Source organism: Onychostruthus taczanowskii, unplaced genomic scaffold (assembly GCF_017590055.1).
Source record: "Onychostruthus taczanowskii isolate IOZ18803 unplaced genomic scaffold, ASM1759005v1 scaffold8, whole genome shotgun sequence".
NCBI lineage: Eukaryota > Metazoa > Chordata > Aves > Passeriformes > Passeridae > Onychostruthus > Onychostruthus taczanowskii.
Window position 1 is genome coordinate 5,381,227 of NW_024505892.1, and position 18,947 is coordinate 5,400,173.

At 36.6% G+C, this 18,947-nt stretch overlaps 1 protein-coding gene across 1 annotated transcript in view; it reads left to right on the forward strand.

Moving 5' to 3' along the window:
* RNF217 (ring finger protein 217) overlaps window positions 1–16,595 on the forward strand; it is a 63,536-nt gene extending 46,941 nt beyond the window's left edge. The window contains exons 6-9 of the mRNA XM_041423706.1: window positions 4,917–4,988; window positions 7,097–7,156; window positions 8,167–8,230; window positions 11,640–16,595. Of these exons, the coding sequence (XP_041279640.1) occupies window positions 4,917–4,988; window positions 7,097–7,156; window positions 8,167–8,230; window positions 11,640–11,694 (251 nt within the window). The 3' untranslated portion in view covers window positions 11,695–16,595. The remainder of the gene's footprint in view (window positions 1–4,916; window positions 4,989–7,096; window positions 7,157–8,166; window positions 8,231–11,639) is intronic.
* Window positions 16,596–18,947: the final 2,352 nt, after the last annotated feature.

Below are 18,947 nucleotides of genomic sequence, written 5' to 3' on the forward strand. Positions count from 1 at the left end.
GCAAACAATGTAAGCTTTTTTTAAATAGATCTTGTTATATCTGGTGTAATTAGTCTCTGCTGTAGTAACAGATTGCACTCTGAGACATTACCAAGTCAGTGCTGCCCATGTGCGGAATCATGGGTAACCTTTTTAGAATCATAGAATAGTTTGGGCTGATAGGGACCTTTAAAGGCCACCTGCAATGAGCATGGGTGTCTTCAACTAAATCAGATTGCTCAGAGCCCTGTTCAGCCTGGCCTTGGATATTAAAGCTCCATGGTAAATATGTGCATGTCCATATTTACAGGATCACACATAGATAAGGTATAAGATATTTTTATTTTCATCTCCTATTTGCAAGTGTAGTTGTGGTTTGCATTAATTAATAAACCAAGAAAGATTAGCAAAGCTCAAAGCCTCAGATTACATTTATCATGGGGTTTTCTGTTAAAAATTTCTCTCCAAATCCCCCTCTTTCGTATGATGTGGTTTCTCATAAGAATGGTCATCATCTGAATAGAGACAGAGGTGCCTGAATCTGTCAGCACATGTAATAAGTGCCCACATTTTTACCATAGCTTGTTAACTCTCAAGTTGACAAGAATTCAGAAAATTCTTTATCAGTACTTATGACCTTAAATCTCTGTCATTTCTACAGCTCTAGATTTGAATATTGATCCTGATACACTTTATGGATAACTATCAAAATACTCCAGAGACCTAACAGAACTCATACATGAAAATGAAAAATTAAAATTTTGAGAAATTTGCATCTGATTTGAATTTGGGAATTGAGCTCACAGCTCTTCTTCCATTGCAGTAGATTTTGGCTGTGACCTGCATGTATGAGCTAGTCGAGCTTTTGGTACTCTTTTCCACACAAGTGTACATGTGGGTTTTCACATTGGTTTTTAATGGGTTTTCAAAAATTTGTTATATTGCTGTAAGATTGTACCTCCTGACCTTTTGAAGAAGGTATAATCCCAAACTGTGATACAGTTTGTTTGCGGATTATGCAATTTTCAATGCTGGAAATTTGCTTGGATCTTCTATCTTTGTAAAACAGAATTCAACAGAATTGATCTGTGGCTGTTAATTGGGCTTGTATAAAGGTCTGCCTAATAGTCTGTCTCCAGTAGTGTCAATTAAAAGTAAGATCTCACTTCCTGTTTGTTTCCAGTAATCATTGCTTTAGACACTTTCTTAGTTAAGGTTTGTGTCTGAACCTTTGCTTTATAACCCTCAGTGGATGGATCCTTCACTAGTTTTAACAGTTCTTAAATTTTGGCTTCCACAACATTTGTGGTAGAGGCTCTAGGATTTCACTATGTGCCATTTGGATAAAGTACTGTGGTTTTTTTTAATTGATTCCTGATAATTTCATTGGCTACTTTTGTTATAATGAAATTTAGTAAATAATAATATCTTGCTACCTTTTCATATTGTTCTTTTATGCACCGTCCATCAGATTCTACTTTATCATGATATTTGATTTATTTTTTGTTTTGTTTGTGTTTTATGTGTTGAGCTGAAGCTTACTAGTCTTAATCACTTAAGATCAAATTTAAAACCCAAAAATGTTGAATTCCAGTTAGGGATCACACCCAGGCTCAGGGAGATCCCAGTAGCTAGAGCTGAAGATATAAATATGTGAATACTTTATCAGGCAAAAGCAGAACATTATCATCAGTAGGTGTTACTGCAGAAGCCTGGGTTTTGGTTCGGTTCTGAAATTCAGCAGAAGAAAGAGATGGTAGTAGAGATGCCATTAAAAGCATAGACTCTACATTTTAGTAACATGTACTGAGAAACAGGCTGGATTTGCTGTAGAAAAATGCCTCTGCTAGTTAGCTAACTAGTGGAAACTAAAGGAATGTTATCTTGGCTATCTGGGAGACTGGTGAGGTGTGGCTAGATATGTGGGGGTTTCGTATGACTTTTTACTTTATTGCTGTGGAGAATAAATATTTTAATAAATGTGGTTTTATAGCCATGTGGAGTGAAGGTTTTTTGGGTTGTTTCTAAAATCTGGCTAGGTGGAATGTGTAAAAAGATCACTGCACGGCAGGCTGGCATGCTGTCATGGTTTCTGTTGAGGAACAAGTGCATACAAACTGCTCTGCAGTAAAAATAAGGGAAAAGTATTTATGGCAGCATAATTTTAAACATACTTTTCTTCATCAACCAACTATTATGTAAAGGTGATAGTAATCACGGGGAGAAGAAAACCGGAGAACAGAAGTGATCTCTGACATTTCTTACCCTTATTTAGCCAGCATGGTTTTTAGAGAAACTGTTCTGTGACAGTACAGTGGATATATTACCCTAAAACCTGTAACTAAACCCAAAGTTGCTGTGCTGCTGTCCGAGTTTCTGTTATGCAAGGGAAAAGTATTCCTTCATGTTTCCTGAAATACTTTGCTATTTTGCAGAAGAATGTGGTTCTCTGTACCACAAATAAGGCAAACCCTCTGAGACACCTGCAAATACAGTTGTTGTATCACCACAAATGTCTGCATCTTCGTTCTGGGCCACCCAGAAGAGAATTTGTTACAATTAATTTGAGTGCAATTGTAAAAAGGTCCTGTTTCAATTGCTTTTTATTAAGTTCCCTTGAAAAGTAACTTTGGACAACAGCAAACTGGCTGTCATAGCCTACTGCTGAGATGACCACATGGGCTAACGACCCAAGATTTTATTCAGCTCTGAGACAGGCATTAGATTTGCTCTCTGTGCTCTCAGTCTCAGAGCTAACAGACGTAGGACGGTGCCTGCAGCAAGCAGCCTTAGTCTCAGTAACATTTCTTGGTGTGTTGCCTCATAATCTTTTGTGCTATGACAAACGATAGTTATCAAACTGGAATTGGATATAAAGTAGTTTTCAATTCTGACATGTAAAACTGAGCATTTTGTAATTGTTTCATAGAATGCAGATAAAAACCATTGCAGCAAATAGTACATACCCGCTGCTTTGCCAGGGATTGCTGCTGTTTGTACTCTTCCTGATGGCAGCATTTGCAAGTCTTGTTCACCTTTTGTTGTTTGTTAATTTTGGTTTACAAAGGTAGAGAAATATTAAGGATTTGCATGTGACAGATATACAAGTAGAAAAAGTATTTGTTTTGAAATTTGGTCTTTAGAAATAATGCGTTCCTGACCAAAAGAAGATACGGTCTCACGATGATGAAGTCATTTTATTCTACAAGATAAATTATAAAAGATAACTACACAGTACTCGTAACTTGATATTTACAGGCAGAAGGAAAGACACTACTCGTGCTTTATTTCAGCTCTGAGTTTGTCAAATATAAGTGAACAAGTTCTTGAATTAGCTCAGGAACTGTTCTTTATGTCTGAAAAGAAGTTATTCCAATTGAAGGCTAGCTTAGCCCTTCCCATAGACTCTGTTTCTGCATACTTAGTCACCAGCTCATTGACTTAAGTTTTTAATAATTTTGGTGCCAAACATCATAATTTTCTAGTCTTCTAATCACATAGCTATTGATGAAGTAAGGAGTTCATACCTTAAGCATCTAATCTTTTACAAGCCTTAGTTGAAATTGTTGAAGACACTGGTAATGTCTTAAAATGCTTTTAATTTCTTATTTTTGGACCTTTCTTAAGGTTTTCCATCACTTTACATTCATTCTTCTGTCTGCACTTGAATAATGTATTTGACAAGTTCTGTGTGTATAGAACACAGCTCAGTGGAGTCCCAGGAAGGTATGCCATTAGGATGCCTAGCAACTAGAGTAATACAAATATTTGCCAAATTTTTTTCTTCTAGGAATTAATGTTTCCCACCTACTGCACTCCCATGAAATTTAAAAGCTATCAAAACAGAGCAAGAAAAGGACCAGTTCGTTTAACTGCTGTCAATATTTCCAAAATATCTTATTTTTCCTTCAGACTGCTCAAATTAGTGTCTCAGGTTATGGAAAGGTTTACATCATTATTGAATGTAGTAATCCTCTTACTGAAATCTGATATGAGTGACTTGAGGGAGGGAAGAGAGAGGTAACAACTCAATTTTTCTCCCATTCTAGAGGTGACCTTTCAAACACATACCTAACTTAGGGAATTGCAGAATTTCAGGTCCCTGCTCTTTGACGCAACTGCTCAGCAAACAGATCCAGGGAGATTGTTCTACTGAAAGCAGGCAGTGCAAGGAAGATAGCTTGGGTTCTGGTTCAGTTTCAAATTCACTTTTCCAGCAAGACCCCTGCCTTCACTGTGTGAACTTCTACAAATCATGAACTCATCAGAAAGTAAAGAATATGAGCATGCTTTATTTGTTCTTGGTCTTATGCGCCAGGAAGTATGCTGCTCAACATCACTGCCCTACTTGTGTAAGAGCCACAACATATCCTTATAAACGTAGATCCAAAATAGACTTGGCTGTGGTTTGACTTAGACCTAAATCACAGCTGTACATGAGCACTTCACTGTAACCTTTTAAAGCAAGCAGAAATGTATTTAAAGGTGATGGTCTCATCACCTTGAGCTAACCTAAACTTTCCAAGATGCTACTTTGCTTGGTATCTCTCCAGGCTGGTTGCTGTGCAGTAGGATTCCGGAGAAGCCAAATTATAGCAGCGTTACAGCTATCACGTTCCTGTCAATGCTTGAGGGATTTCAGAATGGAAACAGAAATAAATGCAAGCTGTTAATGTATGAAATAAGCTGTGCTCGGAGAGTTGTTGTGGGTGAAGAGGGCAGAGAGAAATGTGTATAGGGAGCTGACAGTGTGGTGATAGTTGCTGGCTGAATTTGTAGGATGAAATTACAAATCGGAATCCTATTTTTAGAGGTAAAAAAAATATTATTTTTAAAATAATAGATTAAAATATTTTCTGATATTCAAATATTTATGAATTGTTGGAAATTAAAAACTAAAAACTTCTTTGAACTATTTAATGAATTTTGCATTTCAGCTGGAAAACTACTCATTACACCCCTAATATTGGTTCTGGGACTGGCACTGGGAGCCGTAGCTGTTGTAATAGGTAAGAGTTACATATGTGAATGAAACTAATCCTGATTATGCAATGACTTTCTCTATATGACATCTCAAAGACACGGAGATAAAATACATATTTCACAGATGCTGTTTGAGTATTAAGCATATTATTTTTTCTAAAAAAATGGGTTTTTTTAAATTTATGCTTACTAGCTTTGTTTTTATTCCCATTTGTTTCATTTTCCAAACAAACATCTTTAACTGCTGTAGATAAACTAGCAAAAAGTCCAGAGTAATTTAAGCATAATCCTGGGGGCTGACTTGGACTCAGCCTTATAATCACCCCATTGAATCACAGTTTTATAATCTCGGTCATTTGTATGACAGGGTTTTTAGGGAACTAAGGCTTAGTCCCAAAAGCTCACCAGCTTGAAGCTGCAACAGCAACAAAGCAGCAAATTGGGATGAGTCAGTCTCAAAACATGATCCAGTGCGAAGGCTGCCAAATTGTATTCCATCACAAAAACTGGTACTCTGAACTCACTTGATTACAGTATCAAAGCTCTCTTACTGTGGTTGCATTAATGTGGACAGATATTTCAGCAAAGATGCTTTTTACTGGGCTTAGCTGGGGTTTCCCACAAAAAGGAGATTAGCTGTGACAACAAGGTATAATTTTGCTCAGGTGAGTGCATATCCACTCTTTATGTTGGCAGCAATATGTCATTGAGGGATCATGCTGCTTCACAGCTTTTCATCAAACTGCTTATTCCACTGAGAATTTGCAGTGCAGGCCTAGCCCTGAGGTATATTGGGGTGTGGCTCCTTTATTTTCATACAATAAAGCCAAAATACACCAGGATAGCTATATTAATAAGGCTGGAAGTAACCAGTCAACCTATAACCGAAATACTATTACAGCTTTTCTAGACTACATCTGGCCAAATAAGGAATATTGCTGTAGTTTCTGTATTTAGACCAACCATCTTCACTTAAGAGTGAGCAGTGCTTATCTTAAATATTTATTCTATTCAAAAGCATTTTTATGCCAAAATTTTAAACAATAAAGGCTTCTTAGTGTCAGTAAATCTTATTTTGGTCTGCAATCTGGTATAATCTATGGTGGGGGGAAAAAAGCCCACTTTTTTATATACTAAAAATTAAGAGGGTTTTGCAGTAATATAATAACAGTATTTGCAATAATAATCAGAGTGCCATTGAAGTCTCATCCTAGGCTTGGCTGGATAAGATATGATCAAGGCCAGCAGTATGAGCAGTTCCAAAAACATTGATCAATTATAGAAAAACTTTGGTTTTGAGGTAATTAGAGCAATATTTGCTGCCAACCACTATTAGAGTAATTACAGTTACATAGCTGATAACCATACTCCACCATTTACAAGGCTATTGAGCAAAGTAACAACCCTGTGATTGTAGTAGTCTTTTGTTCTATGTTGTTACTGTAGTGGTGTTTGAAAAGAAAATCTTTGGCCATTTCAGTCAGCTGGTAGCAAGAGAAAGAGGAAGATACTTCTCGTTTGGGTTTGAAAGAGTACAGACTATTTGACAAATTGTTTTTCACTGGAATGATTGTGATGTATTTATTTATTTTTGTCTTTACAGCTTTCTTTCTCTCAAATGACTTAAGAATAAATAGGTCCTTGTCCAGGCAAGGATAAATACTTGATATTATTAAAGATAAATATTTGCTATTACTTAACAGTAGATGAGGATGCTTGTAAAAATAAATAAAAAGTAAAATTATAACATGCTGTCTCTATTGCATGTGAATCTAATTGAAAAGTAGCTTAGTTACATCAGCTTTGAATTTAGATCTAAGAATTTCCAGAGTGCTTTTATAAGTTTTGTTTGTACTGTATACCAAACAGCACGATTCAGAAATTAATTTGTCAGAGGTGAGTGTAGGGTTAGCAGGAATTTGTTGTAACAGAAAAGAGTAAGTGTAGCTTAACTCATTATCCAAGACACTGGTTGTTGCAGGCTAGTATTTTTTTCTACTTGTCCAAATGCCTGGTCTAAATTCTCCTGAGTCATGAAAAGCTCCATCTGAATACATATATCTAAATAACCTAACACATGCACAAAAGATTGCATTTAATTATGTGTTTTTTTCGTGTTTCCTTCTTTTGGCAGGTTTATTTGTGTTTCCTATCTATTGCCTTTGTAAAAAGCAGAGGAAAAGGTCACGGACAGGTATGCCCTGGTGAGGACGGACATTACTCCTCTGAACTGAGCTGGTCCTGCAAGGGCTATCCGTGTTTTGTGCAACAGAGCAATACAGTGCTGGTTACAGCATCAAAGCCACCGCCCCGGAAGAAGGATGGGGGCTCTCCTGCCATCTTCCCTCAGCTGAAAACACTACTGCAGACCAGAAAGCTTCTTTGCTCTGGTGCACTCTCAACAAGATGGGCCCCCTGACTGCTGCTTTTTAAATGTTTTTGGTTTTGTTGGTTTTTTTTTTTAGTTATTACTTTGGAGGGGTTTTTTTGAGTCTAAGTTTCTGAACCAGACAATCCAAGTCTGTATTGTAGCCACAATTCTACTACCGATTTGGCCTGTGAAGAAAGCATTTAACTGCTAACATGTGCTCGTTTAACTTCAGTGTCGGCCTTTAAGGTGGAAATGCTTAGAAGTGTTTGGACTCTTACTGTATACTGAGCATACTACTTTTGGTATTAAAAACTACTTCTGTAAATAACTTCCATCACACAGCATTCTGTTCAGCATACCAAAACCCCATCACATGCCAGAGCATGACAGCTGGTTATCTTCTGAGTCGTCCTGCTAGTGGAGTGCACATTGCCACCGCCAAACTGCAGTGCCTCAGAGGGAAATACCCTTAGTATTGAAGCGCCGTGATACTTAAGAATATGGTGATTGGTTTCACTTCAGTAATTTATTTATGACAGTCTATTAATATTAATGGCAGAGGGTATGACAAGATTTCTTACAACAGGACTTAATTTTTAAATTCTCACAGTGCAGAAAAAAATCTGAAGGGTTTAGATAACAAGATGTGTCAGTGGCCTAATCTGTCCCAAGATATCCCTGAAATGTGTCTTCAGGGAAGCTGGCAACCTGCTCTTTTTATTCTGACCTGAAATATGATATACATGCTACACACTACCTGTGTGAGGATTGACTTGATGAAATTTTATAGCCTAAATAGCACATTTTGTTTGTTTGTTTGTTCCCTTGAGTAGGCTACTACTACATGAGTCTTGGAGTATCCACTGATGTCTTACGAGGAAAATCTGTGAATCCAGGGTAAGGGAAGTGATCATAAATTCTTATGAGACCACTTCATTCTTATTTTCTGCTTCCAGTGTTTCTCTTCCTGGCGCATGACAGTTCTGAAGAGAATAGCTATCTTTGCTCTTTTTTCCTTAAGTTCAACTGTTTGTTACCAAACTTCTTTCTCAGTGCATCACAACAAAAGCAATGTAATTCAGCATAAGGAGTCAATTACTGAGAATTTTTACACTTTTAATTTTAATCCAAATCTATCATACAAATATAACTTAAAGTAGAATAAATTTGTTTAGACAGAACACTGAAACAATAAAGAAAGGAACTGAACAAAAAAAAATATCTACTTCATACTGTAAAAATTCAAGCTAATCATAAAAGAAAATTAGATTTGTACTGTGAAGGTACTTCTTTTTAGTTTGTGTGTTTGAAGATACACATATATTTATATATATATGTTTGTGTATGTATGGGGAAAGGGGAAGCAGGAAGAGGGGAAATGTCCTTAAGAGTCAACTGACTTCAAAATTTAGGCTGGCAAAGAAAGTATCATTTAAGAGGATGTACTTTGTACCACTTTCTTTGAAAATTTTTGTTAAATCTGAATCCAGTTGTAATTTTTAAGTTAATAGTGTTCTGCCCCACCAACATAATAATGTTACAAGATACTTCGACTTCGAAGCCTCAGTGGAAGAAGCTGATAACTTTTGTTTACCTGGAAACACAAATATCAGTTTACCATAGTTGAATAGTGTGCTTGTTTTCTATCAGCTTCTGTTTTTGTTTTCTTGCATTTTTTTTTCTTCAAGCACACCATAGTAGTCAATAACTATTTAATAATTTCCATTTGAATTTAAGGGCAAGTTTGCCCTGTTATCCTAACAGTAGAAATAGTGTCTTTCAAAGATTTCCAAATTAAGGAGGGAGGCAGTGGTATTTATAAATAAAATTCAATGCCTATAGTCAATGCAAATTCACCTGTTATTTAGACTTACTTTCTTCTGAGACACATCAGTTTTCTGTTTGTGTTCTGTCTGAAATTGGAAGCTGCCTTAAAATTGGTCTTGGTTTTGAGTGTGTTTTCTGAGGCTATACATATCAGTTGTCTTTGGCTTACTCAGGGATTTTTATTCCTCTCTTTAAATGTCAAATAATGAAGATATTTTTGTATTATTTAGAAAAACCTTCAGACCTCAGAGAGCAAGATATATATAGATAGATAGATTTGGGTTTGCAATGCAGTCTATAACTTGGTGTCAAACTATTCCACTTGAGATTATTTTAGTACTGGAGATTATCTGTACTTAACTACGCAGTGGATTAATTTCCTTTCTTTTCATGGTTCTGTATAAATGTAAGAGATATTCTTATAGTCTTTGTAGCTGTTTTCACTCTGCCATGTTTGCCTTTTTCAGTTTTTAACTAGAGTTCAGTAAGATCTGAAACTAAGATACTAGAATAAAGAACATAAAAGGGAAGATAATAGATCTGCACTTACTTCTATTCAGAAAGTATGTCCTTGTGGATGGAGAAAAGGAACATACAACTCAGCTCTTACATTATCATTTCATCTACGCAGATTAGGACAGATTAAATCAAAGGGAAATGGTTCTTCATTTTCTATACAGAGCAGAAAGAGACATCTTTGACCTTTTAAAGATGAGCGAGTCTGATTGTGCTTTTTCTGCAGAGAAAAAAAAGGAATTATGATAATTTTTCCAATTAATAATTTTGCAATTGCAAGGAATTACAATAATTTGTTCTGTAGAACAGGATAAATGTTCAAGAACCAGGCAGAATAAGGATATGGAGGTCTTTTTCCATCTGTATGAAAATACTCCCACCTGAAAAGTACTTAAATATAATTTTTATCAATATTATATAATGTAACCTACTAAAGCTTGAGAAGTAGCTCAGTACAAAGCTTCATTTGGTTAAACACTAGCTTTTAAGCAACTCATCACAGCAAACCTTACATGCATCAAAGCCATGTCATTTGTTTTAAAAACATTAATTTAGTCTTTTGAAAGAAACTGAATGAACTTCATAAGGAAATTATGTAAATGTATTGTGTTTTTTGTAGCTAAAGGAACCATTGGGCTGTTCTACTCCATGTTTATTAGCAGAAAACTTCATCAGGCAGCTATATTAACCTGCTAAGGCAGATTCCACACTACTGTATGCTAATCATCATGGTAATTGTGTTTGCTTTCATGACACTTGATATTTAAGATAATTTAGCTTTGTGCAAGGATGTTGCTCAGCAGTGCCTGTGTTCAGACTAGGAAATGCTTAAATCTGTTGTACACTAGCCTTCTGTTCCAAGCTTGCTGGGGCTGGATTTGCCTGTGTGCTCAGTCCTGCGTGCAGGCGCGCAGTCAGAGCTGGGGCTCTCCCCATCCTGTGCCGTGGCTGTGTGTTCCCCATCCTGCTCCTGCTGGGAGGGCTGGCTGGACACACTCCCCCCCAGGAGCTGCTCTCCCTTTCTCCACTACGTGAATTTAGTTGTATTTCAGTAGTGGGGTCAAGTCCCAGGTAACACAGGGCTACTCAGCCATATCAGCAGCAGGATCATTTTCTGTCCTGTGGCATCTGAAAGCACAATTTAGGTATATGTACAATTTATCCAGGAGCTTGTGACTAGAAAGTAATTGTGCTTTTCCGTATGTAAGTCTATTAGCTGGTGAGAGTAATAAGCTTGAGTGGGAATACAAGCAAGAAGCAGAAAAACAATTCCAAGTAGCTTTGTGCTGAGCTGACCCATCAGGCTTAGTTCTGTACAAAAAAGTCAGTGAGTCTTTAGTTTTCACCACCTTTATAATAAACAGCATATTCCTACCTGTTCAGTGTCATTAAAGTACAGTGCACTTCTAGTGATCTATTATCTTCCTTTGAGGCAGCGCAAATGTGTAAGGGAAGAGTTTGTGTTTGGTTTTGATGCTCCTAATGCTGACTTAGTAACTCTTCCTGGTGTGTTAAGAGTTTTTGTAATTTACACCTATTTATTCAGTATAAAAATTTTACTTTATTAAAAATATTAATTTGCAGGCACTACTGCCAATTTTAACTAGAAAGTATTTTGGATCACCGTCAGGTATTCATTTTAGCCAAGAGGCTTTTTGCTCTTCCAAAGACTGTCATAGTTTGTGTGATGTTAAATGGTGTGTGGGTGGGGCAGTGATAAATTTGTATCTCCCAGAGGATACAAATTTACCAGTGATGGAATGGTTTCTTACGCCAGTTAGAATTGAGAAACTGTTTAATATTCAGTGGCCAAATAGATTGCCGTGCAAATTCTTCGTTGGTTTGTTAGTTGTTTTTGTTTTTTTGGTTTTTTTGTGTTTTTTTTTTTTTTTTTAATTCAGTTGTGTTATTTTGTTTCTTGAGCAAACCTTACGTCATAATTTTTGGTATGCTAATTGTGCAGGTTCAAGTTGTGGATAAGAACCACAGATTGCTGTTACTGTTATAATCTATATTAGATCTCTGCTGATGGAAAGAATCCTACATGAGGAAACTGTTAGGTAATTTCTTACTTTCTTTTAAGCCTTATAGTTGCAGCGAGTTAGCTTCATTGCTGACATCAGTCACAGCCCCATTAAACCAGAGAAAACTATTTTTATGCCAGTGTGGAATTTGGTCACAAATACTTTTATAAAAACATCTGAAAGCATATTGATAGCCATGGAAAACCTGATTCACTTCTTAAGAAGCGCAAACTACTGTGGAGCCACTCCTGTCATTGCGGAACGATGCCAATGTGTTTAGTACGCACAGGAAAGGGAAGGAGTTGGGAAGAATTTCCCAACAACATTCTCATTAGAGAAGATTGTCAGGAGAGGGTTCACTAGCTTTTAATATGATAAAGAGACCTTAATGCTTTGAGTCACTAATAAAATTAGAAACAACACCCAAAGACAACGTTAAATTTCTTCAAATTCACTTTCTTCAATGTAACAAATAGTAGCACACTAAGAAATGGAATTGCAGCTGTTCAGTATTTTTAGGACTTAACACACAAATTTGAGGGTGCACAACATCTAAAAAGTTATGTTGCTGATCTGTTTGGTAGTTTATCTTGCTACTGTTACATGAAAAACCAGCTGAGCCTTGATTCAATTAAAAGACAGTGTTGTCACTGTTGTTACAGCTTGAGTACGTAACACTCCAAAACATTTTTGTAATAAAACTAATAAATGCAGTTGCTTGCAGACTGAAGCTTCCTCGCTGATTCTTCCTTACCTTCCTGTGCATAAGAGTTCAGGAACCATATGTTCTCTCTACAGTAAGGAACAGACTGCACATATTAGGCAATTAATTACTGACGCTTCTCTTCTCTTGGCCTAATAGTGAAATACCATAAGGCAGGGAAATGAAAACTGATCTTAGAGTGCATGCTCTGGTTTCAAAGTTAAAAATGTGTAATAAGTTTTAATTACTCCGTAGCAAAAAATACATACATTTTGAAACATAATTCCAGCTGTTAATTTAAAAATCTGTCTGTATAACACAATAGTTATAATAGTGATTTATTTATGAAAATATGCATATTGTGCAAAATAAAACCTTTCTTGGTGCTTATTTGGCTTATCAAAACATGAAAAATTAATCAGAAGTGTTTGGATAGATGAAATTCAGAAGAGAAGCCTGTTGTGTAAAAATATTTGTTTTTATCATTAATGTGAATTTTGCACATATCTTAAACACAATTGCCTGCCAACCCCATTCAGTGTTCACCTTGTTGAAAATTTGTCAGACTGAAAACAGTATTTTGGAAATTTTTAACTTCTTGTCAAAGAGCATGATGTTACTAACACAATGCCACATTTACCTCATTTTTAGAAGGAACTATATTTACAGAATTCAGAGAAGCTGTTCAGGTGTTTTAAACCCATCCTGTAAAACTATGATGCAGTCAGAAAACATCTTCGTACCTTATGCAAGCTCTGGATGAGCAGATAGATTCAGTCTTTAGTCATGGACTATTTTTTTTGCATAAATATGCTCTCTTAAGAGTTTTTCATATCAATTTGCATCCTGCTGCTTTGTGTCCAGAAATTACAAGGGATAGATTTACATTTCACTGTTTACCATCTAATAATAAATTGTTTACCATGTTTCCATTCTTACACACTTTGTATGCGCTCCTTCTCATTTTAAATTTCATAATTTGAAACTAACTTGTGAAAATGGCTGATGATCAAATTGGACCTGTAAAATATGAACTCATAAGAAGTTGCTTCATTAAGGCTTTGCTGAGATATAAGCAAAATACTAATTTTGTTGTATTTACATTACTTAAAAGCAAGATGCTGAAATCTGTTTTTCTTCAGGGCTTTTAATTTTGAATTTTTAAAAATTTACTTAAACGGCACAGTCATCTTTGTTACATAACTAACCATCTGAGTACAAAATAACATTTTTGGGTATTTGTTAATTCTTGTCACTATGGTAGAGGTGAGAATAGTGTTGAAAAAAAGAAAAAAATTATCTCTGAGGAGTACAAGCTGAATTTAATTCCATGACAGTGCAATGAGAAGTCTTCCCTTGCCCCCATCTCTTGTTTTGTGTATTTTAGGGTGAAGGGTTCCCTTTAAAATAGGCTTAATTTGAATGGCAAGAGGTGAGGGTTGTGAGATAATAGATCACACCCTTTTTAGTGTACAGGCTTCTGGCACAACTAGGGTGCTGGCCAAACACTGTGGATTCATTAAGAAAGCAATTTCTAGTTCTGCATTTGGGCAGCATACAAGCTAGATGCATCAGTGATGGGAACTTTTTGTAGTATATTTATGGGATGACTAAGAACTTGTAAAAACTGGAGGAAGGCAATGCCCATTAAAGCAACACTTGAATTCCAGTATTTAGTGTTTTGTATAAAGAGGGATTTAAAATGTGTAAGTGCCTTATTGCTTGAAACAAATGAAAGGTGTTCATACCCCTTAACAGAGCAGTGTGGGAATTCCTGTTCTGTGGACTCCTACAGTTACATTAAGCCAAAGTAGTGAGTTTTGGTTTGTGAGAAAGTTGACAAATGTTCTATTAGGGAAGAAGTGAGCCGATCATAAAAGTAATCTGGCATGCTTATTTTAATTCTGATCATCTCATTTCTGTGGCTTTTTTAACTTGCTCTTTGCCCCTATCCCTTCCCCTGACTCCCATCTTCCTTCAGACTTCTGCAGAAATGCATCTTAAGTTGTTAGAGTAAGTCTGGCTCCTCCAACATAAGAAGCCATGAGTTTTCCACCACTGAAGGAAATGCAGCCTGTTGGAGGAGAATTGAGCACAGCCTGTTGTGGCTGCACCTGCCAGCTCGGGGGCTCTCTGGTGCCTTGTTCACACTGATTGTTGGAGGTGGAAGCACCAAGGAATATGGCAGATGGAGGTGCACTGCAACTAGGCTGGGGCTTAAAGCAGGTTGAGAGCATTTCAGTGTTATCCAGCTGGAGCTAACATATCCTGTTAATACAAATTGGTAACTCCTCTGGGGTGGATATCTCGGTGGACGAAACCATCAATCAAGATGGTGGCGCAGCTCTGGGATCTCTGCCCAGCCCTTCACTGCAGGGTGGGAGGTGTGATCTGGAAAAGTATTACTCATTTTGCCATCTTCTGATAGCTTCGAAATGGTTGTTGTGGGGTTTATTTCTTCTTACTTCGTTTTCCAGAAGACAGTGGAATTTTACCCTTTCAGTTCTAAACTTACTAAAGGACCTGTTTGTTCTCACTAATATTGATGTGACTGTTGTCCATCTATTATTGAAGTCAGGAATAAGCTACTTTTCTAAAACTACCTTGAATTTCATGAGCTTATGGGAGCAGTTACCTGTCAAAAAAAAAAAATGAAGTATAAAAGGTAATTATCAGAAGGAAATTGAGTTAATGGGGGGTAAGAAGAAAAATTATGCTTAGAAGGTCTTATTTTTTATAGATTCCTGATCACAAGATGGTTTTAATAAGTTCCATTTCCCCCACTGAGAATTTGTAAAGGAAAGCAGGAGAAATTAAGATGAATATCCCTTTGAACCTTTTATTTTCCTGAAACTCTTGAGTTTTTCAAAACTGTAGGAGGGGCTTTTTTCCACCCTGGAGTTACTAGTTGGTAATATAGCTTTCATATACTGTGAACACTGCTGTGACTGTTTAGTCAGGATTCAGCTTGCATATCTAAAGGTTTTGGTGATAGGGAATTTGATTTGGAGCCATACTGCAATCAATTTATAAGTGAATTATTACATATCTTAATAACTTCTATTTCAGCATTATCTCAAGATTTTAAAATTTGAGCCTTCTATAATCCATTAAATAGAAGATGCCATGTGTCAAAATACTCCATCAACCTTATGAGTTACTGTTTATTTTTACTAGTTGTTTTCTTAAATGAATTTTTTTCTCTCCTAGAACCAGCATTCACACAACCAAAATGCTGATAAGATTTCCCCATTATCTTTGTCTTGCATTTAGCTAAAACTATATTTTCTGTTGCCTAGTATTGCAACAGTGGTCTTCATACTGTAATAACTTGATAAAATATTCAGTAGTCTTGGGCAATATTTTACAAATCATTCATCTTCAAGTTGGTATTTTAAATGTACACCAGTAATCACTGTTGAGTGTGCTACCTATGTGGCTGCTTTAGTTCATGTCAATGTTTTGTAAGGATTATTTCTTGCTACCCTCTTCAGAGTGCCTTTTCATATAGGAGGTCTAGAAAGATGGTTCATTGAAATCTTCTGTTGAATCTGCCATAGTAATGTCTGATCTTTAAACTTGTCCTGATGAATGTATAACTAAAATCTTGTTCTTTAAAAAGCTATAGTAGACACAGGTTGTATATGCACATGTACATGCATGGATACAAGGGAAGGTATTCTGCCAATGTTTGTCCTGCTGGACAGGACCTTTCGAAAGTAAGGGAATTTTTTAACAGTTTTATTTTCAAAATGTTACCTCACTAGTATTCAGTAGTAGATATGTCTCTGTATTGCTTCACTTTGCTAAATACAATCACTGTAGGCAGTTTAATTTTTAAAAGACTCTACGACGAATCTGGTGTTCATATGAGACTGAATTTCGTAAGACACAACTTACGGTACTTTGTTTCCTTTAAAGGCATTCCTTTCATTTACACTGACATCCCAAGCCCCTGTTAGCAACAGACTGAAAAAGTGCTTCCCCATGATGAAATGGAAGAATGTAAAGTCGCATTTGAATGCACTCCACCCATCTTAGAATGAATATTCAGAAATGGGGGCGGGGGGCAGTGGATTTGGTTAATTGTGGGGAGACATACATTGTAGAGTTCGTTCACTTGCACACAAGGGGTTTTACAATGTCATCTAGTAATGTCTACCTAATAAAGTTTTGAAAAAGAAAAATTAAATTGCCTGAATGTTTAACTCTTTCTTTAAGCAATTCTATGTGTGAAGGATAGTTGACAATCTCCAAGGAGTCTTGCTTAAATCTGTAATCCTTTTTATGATATTTATATAATCTTTTTTTAAAAAATCACACTAAATAATTTAAACTTCAGAATCTTTGTGTTCTCAAACCCTGTGTTAGAATCACTTCACTCTTTAGCTGCTGTAACACTGAAAATGAAAGCAGAGATAAAAAGCCAGTTTACTGTGGTGAATATTTTAATATAAAATACTCTCTGTCGTGTGGTGTCATCTCTGGCTACTGCTTTCATTTTTAAAAGCATCCTAATGTGCAACACAGAATTTTACCTTCTCATGAAATGTTAAAATGCTAGCTTAAAATAACCCAACACAAAATTAGAAGAAATTTGCTGGAATCCAATTTTCCCATTCCCTTTTTATGACTACTTCGTAAAGATTTACCAGTTTCAAAGAAAGCAGTCTGTAGCTGTAAACTTGAAATTGGTTACCCATTAACTGAAGCAGTTGCCTCTTTTCTCTGGAAAGGAACTGTGTTAAGTTTCCTTACTAGGTGAGCTGTCAGTGTTGATGGAATGTGTTTTCTGATGTATTGGGGATTTTTGCACATTCATGAACAGGCACACAAGGTATTATCATTACCTACACTTTGTTTCTGTAGGAAATAAAGCTGAAAACCAATTCCCTACCAAGAAATACTCAGCAAAAATCTTGAGGCCTATGCTTTGTCCCTCTGGTGGAGAAAAACACTTTCAGGCCTCTCCCCAGGCCCCTCCAAAAAAGTCAAGATTTGCAACAAAATGTCAAGGTCATCATAGAGGTTCCTTATCTGCAGGAATTCTAGCGTGCAGTGTGCAGCAATGGGAGGATAGTCTGCAGACCAAAGAAACTGATAGCCCTAGAGCTGAAACTGAAGTTAAACTAATTTCTCCCTTGCATTCTTAAACTGTTTGACAAAAGACAGCAGACTTTGATTATAAGTGTGGTATTTCTCCAAGTAAATAGGACTAATGTGCTCCACAGAGATTACAGATACAGAGTTTTAATCTCTAGATGCTCCCCTTCAGCTGATGGACGTGTGCTTTTGAGGGTTTTCATGATTTGCTTAATAGTTTGGCTTGAGCAGTGAAATGAATCACTGTGGGGTATGTGAAATACTGAATTAGAATTAGCAACCATGTAAACCTGTTATGCTTCTAAAAGGTCAATACAGTTTTATGAAGGAGTCCTGTTTTTACCAACCTCAAAGTTTATTGGCAGGTCAGCAAGTTCCATAATTCCTTGCAGTAGTCTCAAATTAAACCTAGACGTGAGCTGAGAAGGAGGATCTCGCATGGATGAGGTGGGCGTAGAATGGTCAGAGCATACAAATGGATTGTAGTAAATAGCTTTTGCCATGAAGGGAGGATGGTCCTTGAATTCTGCAGAGACTTGTGTTCGGCTTTGCTCTTGAACATATTTGCAAATTATGTAAAGAAAAAGGTAAGCAATAAACAGTCTTGAGTTACCTGGGGGTGTAGAGATGAGAGTTAGTTACAGTAATCAAATAAATGTTGTTTGGACAACAACAAAATAGAGGTAGGTAGGTTCTTTGCATGAAATGATATGACTGATGGATATTGGTTATTGTGCTTGTACCAAAGGTCTCTAAGTGATACAGGAAAGAAAATAGTCATCAGATGGGATCTGTAACAAAAAAGAAGGGTGAATCTTAATGAAACAATGAAAGACTGGTGAGTCTCCTGCCAAAGGATATTGTAAATGCTGAGAGCATTTACAGGAAAACTGGAGCAATTACAGGAGAGAAAGTGATGGCAAGTCACTTAATGTATTGAATACCCAGTTTGGCTCAGAAAGTCCTTTGAGTCAAAAATCTTTGGAAGCCTGAACAGTAGTAGATGGTAGTATTTGTTTGCATTATTGCATTCTCCCCCCGATCCCTTGTTCTATTTACTGTCAGAGAGACTATTGGGCTCCCTGAAGCATTGGTCTGTCCCAGTATTTTTAGGTAATTTTCTTTTAATTGGAATTCCCTAGGTAGGGATAGTGTCATAGTGGATCCCAGCAGTGATCCAATGAGAATGGGAGGGATATGGCCTGTTCCATCCTACTTGACCATAGAAAACACTCTTACCGTGGACGAGATGCTGATGGGTAGGATAGGGGTTTGCAAAGTTGTGAAGTTGTACAATGTATCCCCTTTATGTACTGTTCTCACCATCAGCTAATTTTTTTTCACCTGTTCTGAGCAATGTTCTTGCCTCAACCTAATTTCCACCTAGCTGGGATGTTTCCACAATCATCTCATTTCCCAGGCTGTTTTCCTTAATACTTCC